Source organism: Idiotropiscis lumnitzeri, chromosome 9 (genome assembly GCF_059441095.1).
Source record: "Idiotropiscis lumnitzeri isolate Australia: NSW breed Sydney's pygmy pipehorse chromosome 9, RoL_Ilum_1.0, whole genome shotgun sequence".
Classification (NCBI taxonomy): domain Eukaryota; kingdom Metazoa; phylum Chordata; class Actinopteri; order Syngnathiformes; family Syngnathidae; genus Idiotropiscis; species Idiotropiscis lumnitzeri.
In genome coordinates, this window is record NC_142399.1 from 9,416,511 (window position 1) to 9,438,276 (window position 21,766).

General features: G+C 42.0%; 4 protein-coding genes and 1 long non-coding RNA gene across 8 annotated transcripts in view; 4 read left to right on the top strand and 1 right to left on the bottom strand.

Annotated features, from left to right (window-relative positions):
* Positions 1 to 3: 3 nt before the first annotated feature.
* On the bottom strand, positions 4 to 21,755 carry edrf1 (erythroid differentiation regulatory factor 1). 3 transcript variants are annotated; one of them, XM_088304971.1, is made up of 26 exons: positions 21,151 to 21,750; positions 9,513 to 13,575; positions 8,609 to 8,823; positions 8,276 to 8,342; positions 8,074 to 8,199; positions 7,766 to 7,890; positions 7,544 to 7,682; positions 7,224 to 7,325; positions 7,034 to 7,155; positions 6,695 to 6,806; positions 6,479 to 6,626; positions 6,302 to 6,413; positions 6,102 to 6,213; positions 5,442 to 5,723; positions 5,286 to 5,357; positions 4,654 to 4,801; positions 4,376 to 4,567; positions 4,106 to 4,306; positions 3,800 to 4,015; positions 3,501 to 3,727; positions 3,209 to 3,367; positions 2,976 to 3,125; positions 2,719 to 2,872; positions 2,524 to 2,639; positions 1,564 to 1,718; positions 4 to 1,502 (listed from the first exon to the last, which is right to left on the bottom strand). In XM_088304971.1, the coding sequence occupies exons 2-26, from the start codon at positions 9,591 to 9,593 to the stop codon at positions 1,340 to 1,342; spliced, it is 3,696 nt and encodes a 1,231-aa protein (XP_088161097.1). In that variant the 5' UTR covers positions 9,594 to 13,575; positions 21,151 to 21,750; the 3' UTR covers positions 4 to 1,339. The 3 variants fall into 3 exon arrangements, with proteins under 3 accessions (XP_088161097.1, XP_088161096.1, XP_088161098.1); XM_088304972.1 differs by having other exon boundaries at positions 1,356 to 1,502; positions 2,719 to 2,792; positions 21,151 to 21,755; XM_088304970.1 differs by having other exon boundaries at positions 3,501 to 4,015; positions 21,151 to 21,753.
* Positions 1,404 to 8,978, top strand: LOC148330150 (uncharacterized). The gene is made up of 5 exons (XR_015845090.1): positions 1,404 to 1,743; positions 1,965 to 2,054; positions 5,632 to 5,779; positions 7,249 to 7,359; positions 7,558 to 8,978. It is a non-coding gene; the product is annotated as an uncharacterized LOC148330150 (long non-coding RNA).
* LOC148330151 (autophagy-related protein 16-1) lies at positions 10,514 to 12,689 on the top strand. Its single transcript, XM_088304981.1, has 6 exons — positions 10,514 to 10,808; positions 10,879 to 10,942; positions 11,029 to 11,110; positions 11,182 to 11,255; positions 11,669 to 11,920; positions 11,984 to 12,689. Exons 1-6 carry the CDS (start codon positions 10,721 to 10,723, stop codon positions 12,066 to 12,068), a joined length of 645 nt encoding a protein of 214 aa, XP_088161107.1. The 5' UTR covers positions 10,514 to 10,720; the 3' UTR covers positions 12,069 to 12,689.
* On the top strand, positions 12,831 to 15,018 carry tex36 (testis expressed 36). The gene is made up of 4 exons (XM_088304983.1): positions 12,831 to 13,013; positions 13,409 to 13,549; positions 13,702 to 13,776; positions 14,505 to 15,018. The coding sequence occupies exons 1-4, from the start codon at positions 12,963 to 12,965 to the stop codon at positions 14,805 to 14,807; spliced, it is 570 nt and encodes a 189-aa protein (XP_088161109.1). The 5' UTR covers positions 12,831 to 12,962; the 3' UTR covers positions 14,808 to 15,018.
* ctbp2a (C-terminal binding protein 2a) overlaps positions 21,093 to 21,766 on the top strand; it is a 37,846-nt gene continuing 37,172 nt past the window's right edge. The window contains exon 1 of one of the 2 annotated variants that reach the window (XM_088304975.1): positions 21,093 to 21,397. The gene's annotated coding sequence lies outside the window, so the exon portion shown is untranslated. The remainder of the gene's footprint in view (positions 21,398 to 21,766) is intronic. The other variant, XM_088304977.1, reaches the window with a different exon arrangement.

The following is a 21,766-nucleotide window of genomic DNA, read 5'->3' on the forward strand; positions in this document are numbered from 1 at the left end:
GTATCACATTCCAAAATGTTTATTTCCATATCACAGCAAACATGCCCACTATTAACACGTTTTTACACAATTGCACTCTTTTGGTTTTGACAAAGCAACATGGAAAAAGAAAAATCACAAAGCACCAACGGAAGCTCTGGATATCAAAAATAACGAGTCATTATTGATTGAGCATTCAAAGGCCTCGAACGCGCCTTTTACAAAGCAAATTGCGTACAAAACGGCACCGATTAGGTGATGTTAGCACCATGTTGCGTCTACAGTCCTTTTCTCAACAAGTATTGTTTACATCACGTTGATGTCATGCATGTAACGATCTGAATGCGAGATGCCCGCAATATCACACCCTTGCTGGGTTTTGTAAGAAAGGCAAAGGCTCGTCTCATGGTCACATATCAGACGAACTCAATCGGGTTCTCGCTCTGACAGGAACACTGCCATGATATCAACCAATCTTATTCGTCCTGTGGTTTCTTTACAGTGGTGCCTTGAGAAAAGAGTGACTCAGTGAATTTAACTCGGCACTTTAGAACAAGCAGCAGTTTGAAAAATTGAACAACTCCCCAAAACGGAGGCTTCAAGCTGTTTCGTGCTTTGTTTTATCAGCTTAATGCTAACTTGGATCTATGCTGTGCTGCTTTAACGCTTTAAGCAACAGAGTGAACGGAAACAGTTCCCAATACTCACTATAGTCTTTATCCTCTGTGGAGAGTGACTAATATTAGTGCTGTACTGATGAGATCAGAGAGAATTTGAGACATGATGAATGAGCTGTGGGAGTCATAATACCTTAATGAATAGTATGTCCATCTGTCTGTCTTCAACTGCCCTTCTGTGCACAAAGCAGGCACACCCAAAGGCATTTAATTGATACAGTGTGACAAAAACTGCTCAACTGGATTTAAGATAACAATAATTTTTGCTGGGTTCTTTGGGGCGTGGAAAGCTGTAACGCATTAATGGCATTTCCATTCATATCAATAGGAAAATGATGATTTGCGTTCCAAGTGCATCTTAAGGCACCACTGTATTTGCTGTAAATCCAAAACACTCACACACACCACTCACAAAAAGTTGGTTATAGTCAGCTTTAGGGTCAAAGTTCAGGATGAACCTAATCCTTTTCAGGTGTACTTAATTTGAGTTTTTAGTTTTTTTTTCAATTTTACCAAAAGGTGTTTGATGTGATTTGAATTTTCACTTGAAAGATGAATACCCCCCCCCCCAAAAAAAAAGTGAGAAGTGTATAAACCACAAAATTTGAAACACAAACTGACCATCTTCAAAAAGGTGCAAGTAGCTTTTCAGTCCGTTTTTAGTGATACCTTCTAAAGTGTTGTCACGATGGCATGTCCGCGTCGTAACCGTCGCCGTTGGCTGTAAGCATCCTCAGTAGTTCGGCGTAGAGGCCAACGCGGGCGAGCAGAGGCGTGTTCTTGTCGCAGCGCAGCAGCTTGGAGTAAACGTTCTTGTAGATTTGCAGCAGTTCTTCATCTTTTTTACTGCACATCAACAAATTGTGAGGCTCTCTGCGTGTGAAAGACATGACGTCAAAGTCCTCACCTGGGTTTGCGTTTGGTTTTAGTCATGAGTTTGATCAGCTGCAGGAGCAGGTCGGAGAAGCGCGACTCGAACAGAGCGGTCAGCTTGGTCACTTCCTGGAGGTTTAGTCCCGGAGCTGAGCAGCTTGAAGATCCTGGGAGAGTCGCGTTGCTTCCCTGAGTCACAATAGAGAGAAGAGAAGTGAGTATCTTTGCACAGCAGCACCATCCAGCGGCCAAAGTGGACATTTTTGCAAAATTGAGTTTTTAGGGGCTTGTAAACAAATAGTGACACATTTATTCACAAGTTCACCATTTATAGTTCTAAGCAAAAACAAAAAAAAAAATCACTATTGTATGGGGAAAGAAACGTACTGAAATGTCTGTAACCAAGCCCCCAATCTTTGCCAATGATTTTGGAAGTTAGGGAGGGCGAAGATCCTGAGCCACTTTCAAGCGACAGCCAGACCAAAACACAACCATGCAGATGCAGCCACAAGTCAAAGCTAAAAGGTAAGCAGAGCCGCAGAGTTTTTGTTGGGCTGTATAGATTGGCATTAGGTACAAGCGTTAGCTTCTGAGAAATTACATGTGTCTTGCCATCATCTGTATCCAGAAATAGTCTTCATTTTTAACAATGTTGAGATATAGCCAGGAGTTCATTGCCTCTACTTCTAAATTTAAATAATAATAATCGCCATACGCCATGTCCGCCACAAGCATTTTCTACAGATCCTCCCGCACAAGAGACCCAATGCTACCATTTTTGTACTTTCCCACCTTAATGCTCAAATGAAAGTTGGCCAAGATTTATCTCCACCCATTCCCATAAAAAAATAATAAATTGACGTCGCCGGCGCGCCACCTTAGGGTTCCCGTTGATGCCATTCAAAGAGTTAATGTTCAGCTGTTGGCCATGTTAGTCCATTTTTAGAATATGCAGCAGGCTATCAGATGGCAGCTCAGTGGCTCTGCTACACACCTCCGTCTGCTCCTCCAACAGTTCTTTGTGAATAATCTGGAAGGCACAGCGAGTCTCCGCCAAGATCTCCAGAGCGGCAGTCACGCTCTTCTGCTTGGCCGTGCTGCTGTTCTGAGCTGTGGCCAGACACAAAAAAAACTTAAATTTAAATGACCACAATCCAGTAGGAAGACCGCAGATTGTTGGGCAACGCACCTGCCATGGTGAACTCGGCGAAGGCCACCCGCTCCAGCAACGCGCGAAGCAGCTCGCACGGCGCATCTTTGAGGCTGAGGAACAAATAAACGGCCTTGCTGTAGTGGAGCTCGGCCAGGCTCCGGTGGTGCTTCCTCAAGCGCTCGTCCCCCACCTGAAGGCACGTTTATGCGCGTTAATTTGGATAACCGCTCGAGTGAAGTGGGAGGGAAAAAAAAGGGAACAATTACAGTACTGTAATTGCCAGTGTTGCCCACCTGATTCCGGAAGCAGCTGTGGTACATGGAGGCCAGGCGGTGGTGGATGGTGGCCGCTCTGTACTGGTACAGCGGCTGGCGGGCAGACTCGGTGTGCAGGTCGCAGTACTTGAGCGATTTCATCATGGCCTCAGTCACCTCCCGCTCGATCTAGGAAAAAAATTGAAAAAAATATGAGACTTATTGAGCTCATATTGTTGTCGATTTGGAATCTAAAAAGTGAGATGATTAACCTGCTCCGGCGCTTTCCTGGAAAGCGGCGCGTAGTCCTGCAGAAGTGTGGCCAGCGTGAAATATGTCGTGGACAGCTCCCAGTTGACGCTGTCCCACACTGGCTGGTGGTTCTCTCGGCATGACAAAGACCTCATCGCACGCAAGTAGTAGTCTATGGCCTGGTATTTTTCCCAAAAAACAGACATATTTGATATTCGTCAAAAAGAAAAATATCGGCCCTAATCATCGGTCTATCCCTGGTTACAAATCAGCATACTGATTATGTATCCCGCTTGAGGACTCGAGCGTCACCTTGTGGTAGTAGAGCGCCTCCTCGGGGGAGAACTCCCCTCTGCTGTCGTCCAAGGAGACGCCCGAGTGGGCCTGGGCGCAGATCCTCATCAACTTGCCCGTGTTGCACAGCAACAGCGCTTTGTTGGTGCTGTCGCCGATGGCCTCAAAATCCTTCATGCCCTTCTCAAAGAAGGCAAAGCTCTTTTTCCACATCTCCTGCTCGGCGGCAGACACCGAGGTCTTCACTGCAAAAGTAAGGACGGACGACTGTCGATAAGAGACACGGGCAAGATCGGTTTTGGTTTGAAAAGTCTCACCTTGCTCGGTTTGCAAGGCCGCCGCTTGGTTCATGTAGAAGACGCCCATCTCGTTGCGGATGTTCCCCAGCCGCTTGAGCGCTTGAGCCAGCTGATCCGACGCCTCCTCCTTCAAGGCGTGCGAGACCAGCAGCTCGTAGGCGGCCTCGTAGCATTTGCTGCTAACAAACAGCTGGTACTCGGGATCCATGGCCAGGTCGGTCGCCATGTTGAACGCTGAAGTGGGAAAAGTGGAATTGTGAGTATTGAACTCCCATTAATGATTACTTTATTGTCGTGGTCTGAAAACATCAAACCGTGACTGACCCTGGCAGCTGCTCTCCCTGTGCAGGCTATGTAAGATCTCTTGGTCCTCTTTGGTCTGGTAGCTGTACTCCTCTTGGTACGCGGCTCTGTTGTTGGAATTCTGGGCCAACATTAGCTGGATGTCCCCGCACAGCGAGAGGCAGTGGCTGTGGAACAGCAACACCTGCGGGTGTAGCGCGCCTCCAATGGAGCAATAGGCATCTGCACGGAACACAGCAAGAACCGCAAAATGTTGACAATTCCCTTCCGGGGTTTGGTTACCGAGCTTACCGTAGCTCTGCAGAGACAGCTTGATGTAGCGCAAGGCTCGGCCGTATTTCAGCAAGTTGGTGGCGGCGTCGGACAGCACGTAGTACGCCTTGGAGGCCTTGAGGAAGAGCTGCAGTTTCATCTGGTGCTGCCACGTGCCGGGAATCATGCCCGAGCGCGTCGGATGCTTTTGGTTGACCTGCGAGAGCCCCGCTAAGACAGACCATGTTAGGTTTAGAACCCAAAAGCTTCTACTGTCTTGATAGCTTTGTTGCAGTAATGCTAGATAAGATTGTGACCTCTTTCAAGGAGAGGAGAAATGCCTTTCTCTGCAGCGCAGTTTCTGGCAGCGCTTCCGTCGTCGTACTTGAGAGGGATGGGCGTGTTGGGGTCCACGGCTGGGAGATCGCTCTCCTTCTTGATGCTGCTATCTACTGCCTTCAGACCCTATGAAGTTTCAATCAAACCATCAGACAAAAAAAATACATTAGCATTTATTTACTCAGTTCAACTTTATTTAAAATGTACATTTTTAACAAAAACAATTAATTGAATAAGATTTATAAAGCAGCGTTAAAATGACCCAACAATGCTGAAATTATTAAATACAGTAATTTGTAGTATTGTTTATTATCAGGGTTCAGATGTTCACTTTCTTTGGGATACTCATGAAATTCTAATTAAACGTGACTGATTTAAGACATTATAATGATACTCAAGGCCTTATTTTTAGACTGATGGATTGGATTCCTTTTAAGGCTTTTCGTAAAAAATCCACAGTAACCGTTTCCTTTGTAGAAATGGACAAAAAAATATTTCTATGAAAAAAATAAGCACTCATCTCATGTAAATGAAAAATTGTCACTGCGTTTATTAGATTTCTAGGAATTCCTATCTTGTGAAAGAAAATGTAAATATCCCGCAGACTTGCCTTCAATACATAGTTGAGGACATGTCTGCATCGCTCCTCTTTGTCTTGTGAGACGGGGAAAGCGCAACCTGGCTGCAAAGAAAAAAAAAAACACACTTAAAATATATTTAAGTAACAGGTAATGAAAAAACAAGACAGAAAAAAAAAAACACTGACTCGAATCAAATGAGTGGATTTGTATTTCTCCGGGACGGACAGTTCTCCTACAGAGCGGATGACAGCCACGGCTTTACTGTCATCCTGCGTGCGGCCGTAACACTCTGAGCTACTGTCGTCGCTCTGCTCCTCCAGGTCGTCGTCTTCCTCTTCGCGGTCATCATTACTGTAGCTGTCCTCTGATCCGCAGGCCCGGAAAGACTCGCTTCCGTCGTCGTCCTCCTCCTGGGGCTCATCGAGCTGGAAAAGCTCTGACAGCATGTAGTGGGCCGAGGCGATGATCTGTGTGGGTGGAGAAGATGAGATCAGGACTGATTTCAAGGAAGTACTGTGGTCCAGTGAGTGAAGAATTATTTTAAAAAAATAAATAAATAAATAAGGCTTCTAGCTGTTGAATACCACTCAGAGTTAAAAAATTAAATAGAAAACAAAGAGAATGTGTTTTATTTAAACACAATGGTTTTATGAAGTGTAACGCGTGTTCTCATTTTGGAGTGCTGCATTTGAAAGTGTGTCAGCGACTATGGCTCTCCTTCCCCAAATGTGAGGGCATCACAGTACATCAACTGCACCTTTTTTTTTTTTCATTTCACTCAATAGGCTGCATATGGGAAACTAAAAGAAAAAGTACCGCTGCTTAAAGACGGAAGGAAAGCTTACCTGAGGATGCCTATCCTGGTCCAGAAGTTTGATGCAGTTTAAAAGCAGAGTTCGGATTGTGCCGTTGTGCTTTCTGTTTTCTTGGGCCTTGAGCATCAGGTTGCATGCCACTCTGAAATACAAAGCAAAACAGCTAGGGCCGTCCCCCCGCTGCCCAGCCCCCCCCTTTTTTTTCTTAACAAATGAAGACATTTTCTTACTTGTAAAGCAGCACAGCCACAGGAAGCGTGAAGGGATTGTGGCACTTCTCCTCCTCAGCTTCCTCGCAAAGTGTCGTGAGATCATAAAGCTTGACGATGTCGCTCCCGCTGGCTAATTAATACGTGGCAGTTAAAAACATGGCTACGCATTTTAAACGTAATTCTCTCCTCTGCTACCTTTGAAAAGCCAGTAGGTGTGACCCTCTTTGGTGCAGTTGGATTTGAGGAAGGAAAGGATGTTCTGAGCGATGTCTTTCACCACCCTGGTGGAAAAAGTCGAGTCCTCCAGATGGGGGATGTCCTCTGTTTTTATCATCTCGTATTTCTGCAAAAACACAGACTGAAATGTAACAACGGCAGGCTGTCCAAAGAGACGTCAAACGACACATTTACCTGAACGATGCCGTTGACGTGAAAGCACATAACTAATTCGGGGACGTTGCACATCAGATTGTCGAGCCAGTAGTCGATACCTGTCAGGATATTGATGGGCTTATTGTTGTCCCTGGGGAAAAAAACAACAACACATTTTAGGATGTGAAATTAGAACTCAATTTGAAAGAGAAGAGAACAAACATTATTATTAGCTCACTTTAGTGTACAGATTAGCGTTAGCGTCTTATTTGAACTTTTTTTATTTAAAACCGTTTAATTGGATCAAGGACATCAGGACAGCTAAGCACTACTCCACAGTGCTGCTTTTTGACCAACACCCGCATCCAAAATTCCAACCTGAGTTTGAGGCTGACAGCCGGATAGCGCCCGCCTCCGAAAATCGGCATGTTGGAGCCAACCAACATATGAATGTCCTCGAAGGTCCACATGATGTTTCGCACAAAGTCGTTCCTTAAACCCTGTCAAGGACAAGAAGGACGTTCAACTGTTACGTTAAATCACGTCCGCTCACACTGAATCAACTGACCTGACTGTTTTCGCCTTCGTTAAAGAGCGCCGGGAGGTTTTGCTCTTGGGGTGCTGATGTCACCTGGCCGAGCGCGAATTTGCTGTCCATGGGAACGCGTTCCTGAAACATCATTTCACCATGTCTAAGCCATCTTGTAAGTTGAGATTCTTCATATAATGCTTTGCTGGCATCTTGCAGTTCCTCTGTGGCCAGGAACTAAATTGATGCCAGTAAAGGCGCGTCACGTGGTGTTGAGAAGCAAACATTACTCGTGGAATTACCTCCCTGTCTATCACCTGATAAATGGAATTTGATTTATTATGTCCAATTAACGCTACCTGTTTACATGCAGCCGACTCTTCCGCGTCAGAACTGGTGAAGGTGGTGGGCCATGACGAGCCGAACTCCTGCGCTCTGCACTCCTCGTCATCGTTCAGGTTGTCCACGACCGGCTCGGCGGCGCAGTCGCCATTAATACTGTAAATAACACAGAAGTTGAACTATGAGATTAAATGAAATTAAAATTCTTCTTTTTTGTTGGAATAATTTGAAGAACTCGCCTGTAGTAGAGGAATTTGGACAGGATGGCTTTCTGATACCAATGCTCTTTGCTCTTCTTTTTTCTCTGCCACTTCTGATCCATCAACCGCTGGTAAAAGTCCTTTAACCACGTCCAATCGCCAGTCTACAATGCAAGTATTGTAATTCTTTTTTTATTTCTAAACAAATGTGTTTTCCTTCATGACATTTGACTAAGTTAATAATGTTCTATCTAACATAACTAATATGAAATGTCAACTCAAACCGACCATATGAGTAATGGCCAGTCAAAGAGTGACAGCTGGGACAGGCCAAAGAACTGCAGTACCTGCGAGGATCTCATGAAGAGTTCTTGTATGTCCAGCTCGTCCAAAAGGAGGGTGCGACCCACACGGTGGACGGCCATGCTGACGTGCGACTTACTGTATGGGATTTTCAACAGCTTCTTGATGTTCTGTCGGGGAGGACAGTTGGCATTAACGCCATGTTTTAAGAGACGTGTAAGAAAAGGTTTGATCTGTCCCACGAACCTCTGAATCTGATACCACGTCGACGTCATCCCCGATGCAATCGATAAAGTCATACGCCATTCCAAAACTGTCCAAAAAAAGCAGTTGAGGGATGTTAAATTAAATCCCAAAGCACACTACTGGATTTAAGTGACACAAAAAGTGGGTACACGGGTTAATTAAGCACCTTCTGCCATCTAGTGGGAAAGTCTTTTCATTATTCTTCCCGTCATTAAACATCGCTGCCATGGTAGTTGAACAAAAAATTGTACAACATAAATAATTCTCTAATTTCTATTTGCAGAACATCACCGTTCTGAGTTTCTCTAGCCCACCACAAATGATATAAGCTACCTTGAAAACGGCTTGCCCTTGCTGTTGGAGCCCAACACGGTGGTGCCAGCAGTACCGAGCTGGGGGTTCTCTCTGAGCCAGTTGGCGGGGGGTAGCTTGAGGTCGGTCTTCTCCTGCAGCAGGGCATATGCACTGGGAGGCGGGGCGGCGCAGTACTTGACCACAGCCTGGCTCTTGATTTCACTACTGCTGCTTGCCGAGCATATGGCCGAATCCTTCACAAGTGTTAACAGAAGCAAAAATCAATCACATGTGATGTGTTCGCAAACACTCAATATTCACGATATTGGAACATCGATGTATAACACAATGTATCTTGAAACGTATTGAACAACCAATGGTCACCAGAAGAACAATAAATACCATGATACATTGCGGCAAAGAGGGTGAAACATCTCAACTCAACTCAGCTTTTTATCTAGAGTAATTTGGAACACCAACCGCAGCTGTAACAAAATGCTGTACATAATAAAGATTGAATTTAAAACGCGTTCTAGTGGAAATATACTTCTTTAAAAATGAATTCCTTCCATGCCTCTTCTGTGTCTTGGACCAAACTGTCTGCTACAGTCAATAAATTGCACATCACATCACAAAACCAATGGAAGAAGAAAGTGCTTTGTTTGTATTTATTTTGTAAAGTGCAATCATCTTTAAAGAACATGATGTTAGAATGCATTTATTAGTTCGGTATTTATTATCGACGCTCCACAGCTGACGTTAATCCTGGACGTTGTTATAAATGGATAGCAATGGTGTAATTAACGACACACACAAGCACTGTCCTAAAACAATTTGACATTTGACTTTTGGGTGACCTGTATGGACCATTAAAAAAAATACAGAACTGTAAATTGAGAGAGAATGATTCCCAACACAACGTATAGCATATATTTCTACTTACATGCTTGTTGTCTCCTGTGGAGATTATGTTTTCTTCCTGGGCATGATCCCCAGGCTCGCTGTACCCATCAGACGAGCTCATAGTGATCAGTCACACAAAAAAAAGAAAAGAAAGGGAGACTAGGTTTTGCATGGAGCTGCCAACACACTTTAATCATCGATGTAGCTAAAGTTGACGTGTCCTAGCTTAGCATGCTAAGATCCTACACAGCCATTCGAAATCGGAGACGTTACAAATGCGGTGGAAAAGACCACGGGATTCGGGTTAGCCGTTAACGCCGAAGGAAATTCTTTGGTGTCATGTTGTCAAACTTCGAAAAGTGTAGTCGCCACATTATGAACGAAGGAGCCTCCCCCCCGCCCCCGAAGCGACCAGTTGGTGTCGCGTCTGATGACGACACGCGACATCCGGTTTCTCCAAAAATGATTTTGTTTATCAAAAGAACTCTGTTATATATAAAATAAAAACATTTCAAAATACGTAAAATGAAATAATACACAGATTATTTTATTTTGGTATTCCTTTAAAGAGGAATACAATTGTTAAACTTGACAATGTCAACCCGGAAGAACTTGGTTGGCAGTCGTTCCAGAAAGATTGGGAATACTCTCCTAACGTCTGGAAAGGACTGGCTGGAAAATTGCCATTTGTGTTATATATTTCGTTTTATCTTTTTAAAAATATGCAATGTCATATTTTATATCATATTAAATCGTGTCGGTTTGATTCAACTATACATTTTTCTTATTTCTATATTTTTTGCCAAAAAACATCAACGCAGACTGTTCGCGTCATTGAATTACATAATAAATAAATAAATATAAATAAATCCACGCGAATAACAATTTTATATTTGGCTGTTTCCCCTCGGAAACACAGAAGAACTCGGATTTACAGATTGCGTACAAATACGCATAAAAATGCACTTAGACAAAAACAAATATGTTCCCACGTTATGCCTTTTGACTACTTTCTATGTTGCGTTATATTATTCATCGAAATGTTCAACTATTATTTGAGTCAGCTGCTGATTGGCTGCAGAGGGAACGCTGCCAGCTTTGGGCGGGGCATTCATCAGCTGACGGCCGCCTTTTAACAATCAGCTGTTGTGTTCGACCACCACACAATCGGGCGTGGAAGATTAAGAAAACAAAACGCTATTTAGTGAGTCAGAAAAGGAAACTTGTGCCATGTTCGTGTGAATTAACATGGCCAGCTGGAAGAGACATGTGCGTGCTGAACTCCAACTCCGAGACCAAACAGAGAAACTTCCATACGAGGGCGTGTATACAAACTGTAAGAGTCCCAATTTTTATATTTGAAATATTGAATGCCTCCACTAGCCTTGACCCGAGCTATTTTGTAGTGTCTCAACTGGAAGAGCGCTTTGAAATTCGCAAGCAGTTTTTAGAAGATGTCCAGTCAACAAGGTTAGGAATGTCAACAGTGATTTTGTCATTATTTACACAACTTGTTGACTCTTGACAAATAAATTGCCAACATTGTCTTAGTACAGCTCAGAAGATGGGGTAAAAGTTGGGGAGAATGTCAGATTACTTCAACTTGACCTTAGAGAAAGTGAACATCTTGCTGAAAAGGTAAGAAGAGTGATTGAACTTGAAACTTTTGGAGCATCGTCATAGTTTGTTCTTGTTTTGTGTCTCTTCAGCTGTCTCAGACCGTCTCTGACTTGACCACTGTCCTCTATCTGAAAGATGCTGAGCTGCAGCACTGGCAGTCACGGTAAGAATGACCTCTGCCAGGGAAGCAGTTGAGTTTGATGGTGTGTAACTTGCCGTGTGCTGGTCATAACCTTTCAACTTCCTTCCTTGCTCTAGGGTTTAAAAACACATACGTTGCTTGGATTCTGTATTTCAATTTAGTAGTAGTGATAAAATGTATATTTCATTCGATGCTTCAATAAAATCAGAAAAAAACTGTTGCGGTCCCAGAGAAGATCCTTGTGCTATTACCCATATATTTTTTCGATGGTTCTGATTTTATGAGTAGGGTTTAAACATTTTATTTCTTTAGATAACAAAATCTGAGTAAAACACCTCTGATGTAGTACTCCATGTGTAAATTTGGGATAGTTCTTCCTTTTATTTATGTTGAATCCAGGCCTATTTGCCAATTCTTTATTTGTTTGTATTTAGCGTGTCCCACCACCGCCAAGAGGCTCTCACTCTGGCCAAGTCAAGCAACGCCCTGAAGGCGACCCTTAACCAACTTGAGTACACCATCGAGCGACAGACTAAAGAACTGGCCACCCTGCACATGGAGCACAGCGACCTGAAGGAGGCGCTATCACAGGCTTGGGGCGAGAAGGAGGATCTCCTGCGGCGGTGGATGGAAGAGAAGAAACAAGAGGCGGACAGGCTGAATAAGTACAACGACGCACAGGAGAGGTACGTGCAAAGTCGTACGCCAGACCGGAATGTTTCCTAGACTCGTTGGATTATGTTCTCCAGGTGGCAGCGTGTGGCCAGGCACCTGAGGAGGCACCTGTACAAGAACGGGAAGAAAGCCAGTGAGCCGGTTGCGAGCAGCTCTTAAAAGTGGCGCTAAAATCAATTTTGCGTCATCATCATGGAGGACAGCAGCATAGTGGAAGAGCGGTTAGCGAGCCTGCCTCACAGTAGAGCGGTACCGAGTTTGAATCCAACCTCGAGTCTTCCGGTATGACATTTGCAAGTCCGGTTCCGAAGACTGTATTCGCCTGATCAAGTTTCATCAAGGAGTTCAAGTCAGATTAGTAATTTCTTACAGGAATTCGAGTCGATGACTTTGACCGCAATGATGATGTTGTAAAAAGTCAAACCTCATCAAAGTACCTTGTGTCACCTTATTACACACTTGATGATGTCACGGTATGCGTGTCCGCAGTCATCTTATTTTTGCGAGGGTCTTTTCAGCGTTACTTTTTAACAAGCTGCCGTTTTCCAGGTAACGTGTGATGCAATTTGTCATTTATTCACCATTCGCTTGACTCATTTCCATCACGTAATTTGTCATCTTCTCAATTGCAAGAAGTGACTCAGACGATAACATGGAAAAACATGTTTTTAAAACAAGTCGTGTTTGCTAATAAACTGCTCAATGTTTGTGTAACATAAAATAAGAGAACTGTTCTGAGGATTCTGGAAATAAAGTCATTGATTTACTGATTTAATATTATTCGATTGTGAGAAGTGTCGCTGTTCGGTCAAATTTCAGTTCATTGTCATTCTTGTAATCACTTCATATCCTCAGTGGAAAGAAAAAGTAACGGCTGTCATCTTAATTTTTCTCCTCCTTTTGCATTCCAGTTCCTCATCTCGGCAGTCAACGGCGAGCACATATCACGTTGGTTGTTGATTGCATGGTTTCCATAGTGACCAGTGTTTAAGTTGGGCGTTGTGCGCGTACATGTGCCGTTTTGCAGTCAAACTACTCTGACAAACTGTCAGCATGGTCAAAGGTGGCAAGCGTTATTCGTCAATGAGCAATGACGGCAAATGGGTAAGGCAGCTTTTCTTTTTGACATTTCGCGGCATAATGCGATTGAAGTCTGGTTTTAATGGGATGCATTTTGCTGACAGGTATTGGGTGACAGAGAATAACTTTTTGAATGCAACAAAATCATGTGACTATTATTAGCATATGTGCATTTCAATATTTTGGATGAATTATAATTCATTTATCAATTTTCACTCATAGACTTAAAAAAAAAAACATTATTTTACCATGTAAAAATCACATTTCTGTTTTTTCTTTTTTACAGTGTTCATCATGCGCTCATGAGAATGAGAATGTGTGATATACAGAGAACATATCATTTAAAAAATATATATTTGAAGCCTTAAAGATGGTTCAGGAATGTCTAATCTTGTTGCCCGTGGTAATTCCCTCCTCAGTTTCCTCATCCAGACGCCCCGCACAGCGAGGGGAGGAATCGTGAGTTGTCCACAAGCACGGGGAGGATGCTGACTCAGATTCCCGCGCAGTTGCCACAAGCTTTTCACTTTGAACGCTTTACCAAGACGAGAACGGAGCAGGTATAACCTCATCATTGCTTCAAATCCTGTTGGAGGGCAAAAGCGAGATGTGGTTAGCCAGTTAGCTCAGTGTGAGTGTCTCGGCGTGAGCCGTGGCCCACAGCTGCTCCAACAAGATTTCTCATTTTCGTATTTGTCTTCCTGTTTGACAGAAATCCAGGTCGTATCCAGTCTCGCAGCATGACAACAAGCTATCCTTTCAGGACAATATCATTGTATTTGACGATGTGAGTATCTTGACCTTCCCGCCTACCTACACTCTGGAAACAGTTGGGTCAAAAATAATCAAATTCTGAGTCGAAAAAGGGACCGACCACGACTTGGGTCAATTTGACCCAACATTTTGTTCTTGTTTTGGACATCATGTTAGATTTGGGTTGTTTTGTGGGTTATTCAGTCTTTGGGTCAAATAAATAACCCAGTATTGGCGGTTATTCATTTCACCTTTGGGTCAAATTGACCCGAGTGGGGTTGATTCCTTTTGGCCCTTAATTGGCGTATTTTTGACTCAGTTTATACAACACCCCCCCTCCTTTTTTAAATTTATTTTTATCGAAGAGTACTTTTCGATACAGATATTAAGTACTGATATCACTCATATTTTTATCCATAAAATTTCAACTAAAACAATAAGAGAATGCTAAAGAAAGACCTCTCTGTCTTTTTGACTCACATGATGATTCGCCAATGTGTAAAATGGCTGCAGTGAAGCAAAAAATCGGCACGATACCAATAATGGTATCGATACTCTACAATCCCTATTTTTGACCTAACTGTTTCCATAGTCTACCTACCTACTTAACCCTTGATCAAAAATCATACTTCTTCACTGGTTTGTCAAGCTGGGTCAAACTGACCCAATTAGTTAATCCATCCCTTTTTTACCCAAACCGGTTTACTTTTGACCCAACTATTTTTAGAGTGAATAATCAAACTTCATGTTTCATGCCATCAGGGTGCAGGGCGTAAAAAATGTCCAGAGGAGATCAATCAGCACAAGTCTCATTTCTGCCTGTGCCACCACGGAGTCAAACTCGCCACTGAGAGAGATTCGGTCTACGGGGCTGACTTTGCAACGCAACCCACCGTGGAACCGACCAAGGCCCGGCGCTTTGCGCGTGACCACAAGAGGAAGTGCGCGGAGGCGCCTCTGGATGGAGGCGACTTCATGTGGTTTGGACAAGACACTTACGATGACTATGACAGCATGGAAGTGCTGGGCTTTGCCAATCTAAATGCGGCTTCCAGACCTCTGTAAACTCCCGTGGGGGGGCTGTGCATTTTGGTACCTGGGCCTTACTGGGGATTTACGAGATTTAGTCCATTACCACTATCACAATTATAGAAAACAATTAATGCTATACAATACGCTATTATGCCACATGCTGTGCATCATCAACACCAGTTTAGAGTCAATATTTAATCGCATGATGAAAACATAAATAAATAAATAAAATGCATTGTGCTCACCAGAGATGCTGATTATTAATGAAATGTGCAGTAAACCTCTTATATATATTAATGTGCGCAGATGGCTACAGATGTGTTTCAATAGTTGAAGTTGGCAGTAACAATTTAGTGCTGACCACCCAATCAGAGGATGGAAAAATGTCAATGTCAGCAAGGGGATTGGCTACTGGGCTGATATGACCAACATAGCAACACGTGAAAGCCGACTCCTGCTTGGACAAAAAAAAATAAAAAATCGAACATCCATGAGGCATGTACACACAATGGAAGCAGTGCATCCAAGAGAAGAAATACGCCAAAATGTAGACTCCTATACATAATTTATATAATTTAGTGTAACAAATATTGGAATTTTGGCCTTCTGATGGTGCCTTGCTGGCCCTGACCATTCACCACTGAGATGCTACAGCCATTTTCTGATCCTGTTAATGGGCCACAGGGGAGCTGGAGCCTCTCCTATTGAATGTGCAGAGATCATATCATCGCTGTCCTGTGAAAAAAAATGTAGATTTTTTTTTTTTTGCCAGATTTTTTTATTTTTACGTGAATGGGGTTTCTGTATTACAGGCATCCCATTGATGTGAACATTTAAAAAATATATACAAAATTGGATGTGTTTCTCACAGGATAGTGATATTGTACTTTACACAAGGACAGAGCTGTCTAATAATGAGCGTAAAATAAAAATAAAAAGTTTTTTGCTCAACTCCTAGAATCTACCAAATGTTACAAGTGTAGTATTCAAGATACAGTGGATAAGTAGCACACTATAATAAAGTGCCCTTAACCTTCCGGTTTTGACAAATGGAGATAAATATATAGTGGGTACGAATTTCACATTTTCAAAGAAAGAAACTATACATTGACATTGCTGCCCTGCCTTTATTCCTTGTGTTGCTGCTGAGTCAATATATTTAAGATGAACTATATGTATGGTGGGTGTTTATGGCATGATATCTTTTGCCTTTGTTTTTTTTAAATAATATTTGAAGAATATTTTTCCTAGCTGTGTACTAATAAGTTTAGTACAGTGCTTCATAATGAGAGGTATTTAAATGTAATTTTTTTGGTTACTTTATTTAGCTAAACGGCCGACCTAAAGCGGTTCAAAATCTCACCACCAGAGGGCAGCAGCACAACGTCAGATAGACCTGTTTAAAATGACTAATTGGCTTTTTCCACTCTTTTTCTCTGATTAAAAAATACCCAGGCAGTCAACTACCTCTTCATCAATACAAATGAGAACATGTGAGGTGAACAAAGCTATTTCCAGAGGGGGGGACGCGTGGGAGCGTATGGAGATCGAAAAGCACTTACGGGAGGCCCAGCACTTCCCCAACCCAAAAGCTGATGTTTTTCCCTGCAGAGTGCTTTCAGAGCAGCTGCTGCTACTTAAGTCTCCATTGGGGAGAGGCTCGCGAGAATTAATTAGCTGTGGTTTCACATTTGCAAAGGCAGCGCTCACGCCGTCTCAATACGTTGAACTCAAGACTGTCATGCGGTAAAAAGACAGCAACTTCTTGATAATGAAAAATAAAGTAAAACCACTCAGCACACAAGGACAAATGGTATGCGTGTTAGCTTTTACAGACAGCGTATACTGTTGGTGGGCATTTTTACTAAGGTTGTGTGACCATCCATCATCCAACATTTATCCAGGGTCTCGGAGGCAGCAGCTTCAGTAGGTAAACTAGATTTAGGGAAGTTGTGTGAACAGCAGCTACTAAATTGCATGTTCAAAGTGCAGACTGTCAAATGTAAAAGAGGGTTTTGCACTTTTGGTAATGTTGGATTTCGTCATGGAACATTTGAGCAGCCAAAGTGCAAAATTAAGATGGAAGTGATGGAATTGGAAGTGTTAGTGGAAGACAAAAAAAAAAACAACATACTGAATTGGAGAAAATAAATCGACCTCACCAATAGTTTTGACAAAGTCAACAACCTTATTAAAGTCACGTTTCGTTTGCTTTAACTCATCCTTAAAAACTGTTCTGGGAAAGCCCAGCACCAATTGTCAAAATGCAGAGCAGAGGCGTATTTATAAAATAATCCCATTTCCTCACTGAGATAAACTCCTTAAGTGGTCCTCAAGGATTATCTAACAAATGAATCATCTCAACACTTTTACTGGAGTTAAAAAAAAACATGATTCCACCTTTAATATAGTTTACCAGTTTAGTTTTATCTTTGTCATAAAAGCGTCACCCTTCATTTCATCTCGACATCCTCAACCGACACTGACAGTTGGTTCAACCTTTTCGTCGCTTTAAAGTGAATAAAACTTTATTAGTCCGTTTTTACGAGACATTTGGAGGCCCCAGGCAATTTCCTGTGTTTGCCTCACGCTAAATCTAATCCTGGTACAGAGTGCGAGTACTTTTGCCACCTCTCATTCTTCAAGGCTGGAATCTCACTGCGACATAATGAGAGCTAGTCGAGTATTTTGCCCTTTTTACGCAGTTAGTCAAAATATTTTCCAACACCTCATCGCAATCTACAAACGTCACAAGGGAGGGCTTTTAATATCTAACAAGGCGTCAGAAGAGAACACATTTGCGTGCGTGTGTGTGGAGGTGTGTGGGTGTGTGGGGGTGTGTGTGTGTGTGTGCACAGTGCATCATGCGTATCGTGTCGAGAGGCAAAATGGCAAGCTTATGTCAACACGTTTGCTTGGTGGAATATCAAACCTCCTCCCAAGGACACGAGGCAGTACAAGGCGGTAAACAAGCACGGGGAGCACTAAAGCTTTGCACCTCATGAATATGAAACGAGACGGGGCTTTAAATCCACACACTCTTTGCTCTCTTCATTCTTAGCGTTGGCTGTGATTTATTCGCAGGTGTGTGTGTGTGTGTGTGTGTGTGTGTTCTTTTGATGTGGAGAGCGGAGAGATTTTGCACCTGTTTAACAGGAGGAGGGGGAAAAAAATAGCAAGAGGTTTTTTTTACCAGTTACATTATCAGCGACAAGAAAATAAGGGAAGGCCGACACTGACAAGCGATACCTTTGGTTCACATATGTTTTGTGTTGGGGTCAAATTTTCTTCAATATTGCGATTTAGCATGCATTTTTTCAAGGTCATCTTCCCATCATTTTTTTGACAAATAGAATTATTTCATATGTATTAAAATAAACAATATAAGTTATATACGGAAATGTTTTGGTGTTATCGGTTACGTTTCTGGTAAAATGAAAGCAAATGAACCATGAAATAACATGAGACAGTTTATGTACTTCAATTGGAGTTGTTAACTTACTAAACACTGACTTGCAGTCTTTTAAGCCTTTTCACCACAACAACACAAAATTCTAACAATCAAGCTTGGCGTAAAAATGAATTATTAAATCATAAATCGGATTACAAGATTAATGCAAACAAAACTATCTTTATCACTTTTCATCTTTCATAAAAAAATTGATATGCAAACATGAACTTCACTCCTTATGCCATGAATACATTTATCTAGACACTATATACCTATAAATAAATAAATAAATCCATACCATACAATAAAATATTCATATACAGGTATATAAAAGAAATGACGCTTGCCCACCTGGAATGAAGCAGTTTATTTTTTCAACTTTGAAATTTGAAAATTGTATTCGACACTCAATTTGGATTCAATTAATTGTTCAACCCTATTTCTTATTCTGCCACTTGAGCGCAATATGACACAAACAACGTCTCAACTTGGTGACAGGGAAATGTTGTTCTGGAAAAAGCTGCGACTTGTTAGAATTTCAGCTGCCAACCATGAGTTTAAGGATGCATTTGCAAAGAAGACTATTTAACAGTTTAAATTACATCCAAAATAATAACGATAATTCCAAACCACTTCAAGTATCATAATGTTTTTTTTTGTTTTTTTTTTACATGGCAGATACATGGAGGTGATAAGTATGAGGCAGTGCTGCCTTGTTCAACTAATAGTCTAAGTCTAAGAATGCAACGGCCTTATTCTCAGCAGAAACGATAACATCCTGACAACATGCCAGCACTCGACACCTTGACTGTTTCTCATTCGTCGTCGCCAGAAAATCTCACCAGACCTTCGACAAACCTCCAAATGGCCCAAACTGGCAGTGAATGGTGTAGCTCGCTCATTGTTTTTTGTTTTTCCAACATCCCAAAACAGCATGTTGCATGCTAATTAGCGTGTAGGTGGCGGGTAAAATTACATTAGGGCCGTTGAAAACAAACGGCATCGTGTGATGCATAGACAATAGATATCAGCTCGTAAATTTAATTTAGTTTGAAGCCTTCAAGTTTTTTACCATTCACTCATTAGTTCAATTTGTCAAGTAGTTAGCATAATCCTTGTGTATAATCCGTCTCCAATAATATATTTAAAAAAAATAACGTATGGTATATAGTCAATATGATCTATTAAATTTATTCACTACTTGCTCTTAATTCATTAAAAAGTGAGCTATTTGTATAACTTCTTTCATGCTGGGTCGATGAAAAATAGGAAGCATTTCGTTAGCCTCATAGCATAATTGCCTACGTCAATTTTGAAGGTCATTGAAACTTTTGTAAATTGCCGCAACCCGGTTGACTCGCGATCAACAGACATAAAGAAAAGCAAGCATATTGCCGTTTGATATTGATATGATAAAAGTACGTTAAAAACAACTTGGACAATTATGCTATTGAGCTAACGATTTGTCGATTTTTTTTTTTTAAATAAAAAATGCTAAACTACACAATTAAAAGTCAAAAGAATAATCACATTGAATGGTATTAATGTCAATAAAACAAAATAAAAAAAATGGATTGATTATAATAATATACAATATAATCGTATAATATAATAACAGGATATTGTTATGAAATACTACTTTGTACTTCTCTTACTGCTACTAAAATGATAAATAAAAACTGACTAACAAAAACAATGAAATAAAGTAGACATAAATAATAGTTTGTATTTTGAAATAAAACGAAGCTCGCCCCTCCACTCTTCACTATCAACGGAGCATCATTAAACAGGAGTGGAGATCTTACCTTTCAGTCCCTTTGTTTCTTTATTAATGCCTCATTACCTGCTTGGAGCACATTTAGGCTTACACCATAAGGTCATTAAAAGCACCAGAGACTTGCTTGAAGCGGAGTGCATCATAAGATCTTGAGATATTAACATAACCCTCAGCCCTCCCTATAAGCGAGGTGCGGAATTAGCAGGCGGCGAGCATGCGGCTCTCTGCCGGTGTGCGTTCAAGTCCTTCAGATTGAGCAGCACGCATCATCAGCTTACACTCTGAAGTCCAAGAATCGTGTTGCATTTTAAAAAGGTCAAACGCCCGCATTTGGGCCTGAAGGAATTGTGAGGGCAGAATTAAGGTCTTTTGCAGAAGATGTGCAGTAAATGTTTGCACATCGCTGATCTTCTCCTGTGTACTCTCACAATCAGGCTAATGACAACCAGATAAAGATGAGAGAGATGTGTTGTTTTAAATTTGAAAGGCTTCAGAATGCTAAAAGCAAGCCAATAAGGTTAAATTATATTATACATCTGATTTATTTTAGTGTTCTTTTGTGTAATCAGATTTCAGCACGTAGTGTTGCCACGTCAATCGAATCTGGCCGGGCCCGGCCTTCAGAATCAGTAGTGTGGACTGGGATGGTTTCTTTAACCAACCAGATTTTGTCCTCACAGGGCCAGCGTGCTGGCACAGATTCTCTAGGTATTGTTTCATAATCCGAGTTGATGCAAAGAATAGTTGTGTCATCAGCAAATAGTATCAATTTTAACATTTCCGACATATTTGTGTTATTGATATAGATCAGAAATAGTTTTGGACCTAATACTGACCCTTGCGGAAAACACCTCGTTCTGTTGGTACCAAATTTCATTTTTTTCCATAATTAAGTTATACGGTTATAAGCATAACTGTGTTCATTAATAATATAAATTTTATTGCCACCATTTCCGAAGAAGCAACTTTGCCAAGAAGAAGAAGTAGAAAACGACGAAAAAGAAAGTGTTTGAGTGTGTGTGCGCGTGCGAGTGTGCGCGCGTGTGTATCTGCTTTACTATTGAGCAAATGGCCCCGCCTCATTCACAAAGCGACAGAGAAGGAGGAGGAAGGAGGAGGAGGAGGGGAGAAAAAAAAGTGATACGCACCTCTCAATCCTGGCAAGAAGAAGAAGAAGAGCAGGAAATTGTTTACGCGCCATTGAAGTCAACAACGGGACACATTCCAAGCTGCGTCGAAGCGCCACCGGCGCCGGTGGCAATCGGGATTAAGTTTGCGTTGACATTCGTCAAAAAGTGGATTAGGATCCAAATCCGAGGCGATTTGAAATGCGCGTAGCCTGCGATGCTGCTTCCGGATACGACGCTTTCACTGTCACTCAGCATCCACCGGGAGGTAGGAATTGACTTCTTAAATTCAAATTCCAGCCAACAAACATGTTCATATTTTTCGCGTGTGGCATTTCCCGCCTCATCGTGTCGAAATACGTGGAAATATCCCCAACTACTCCATGTTGCGTTCACTTCCTCGCCACTGCGTGACACGGAATGTTGTCACAAGTGGGATTAAAGCACACACAAAAGTAAAAAGTTAGCTGGAACTGAACGTTCCCACAGCTATCATCAAACTAATTAGTGAGTCAGTCATGCATGAGAGCACCTGCACATGAAACTGTAAAGAGGATAATCCTTGCATTTCTTATGGGTGTGAATGGGCAATCCTTTGCATTCTTATTTTTATTGCTGCATTTGGAGGTTCCAGTGG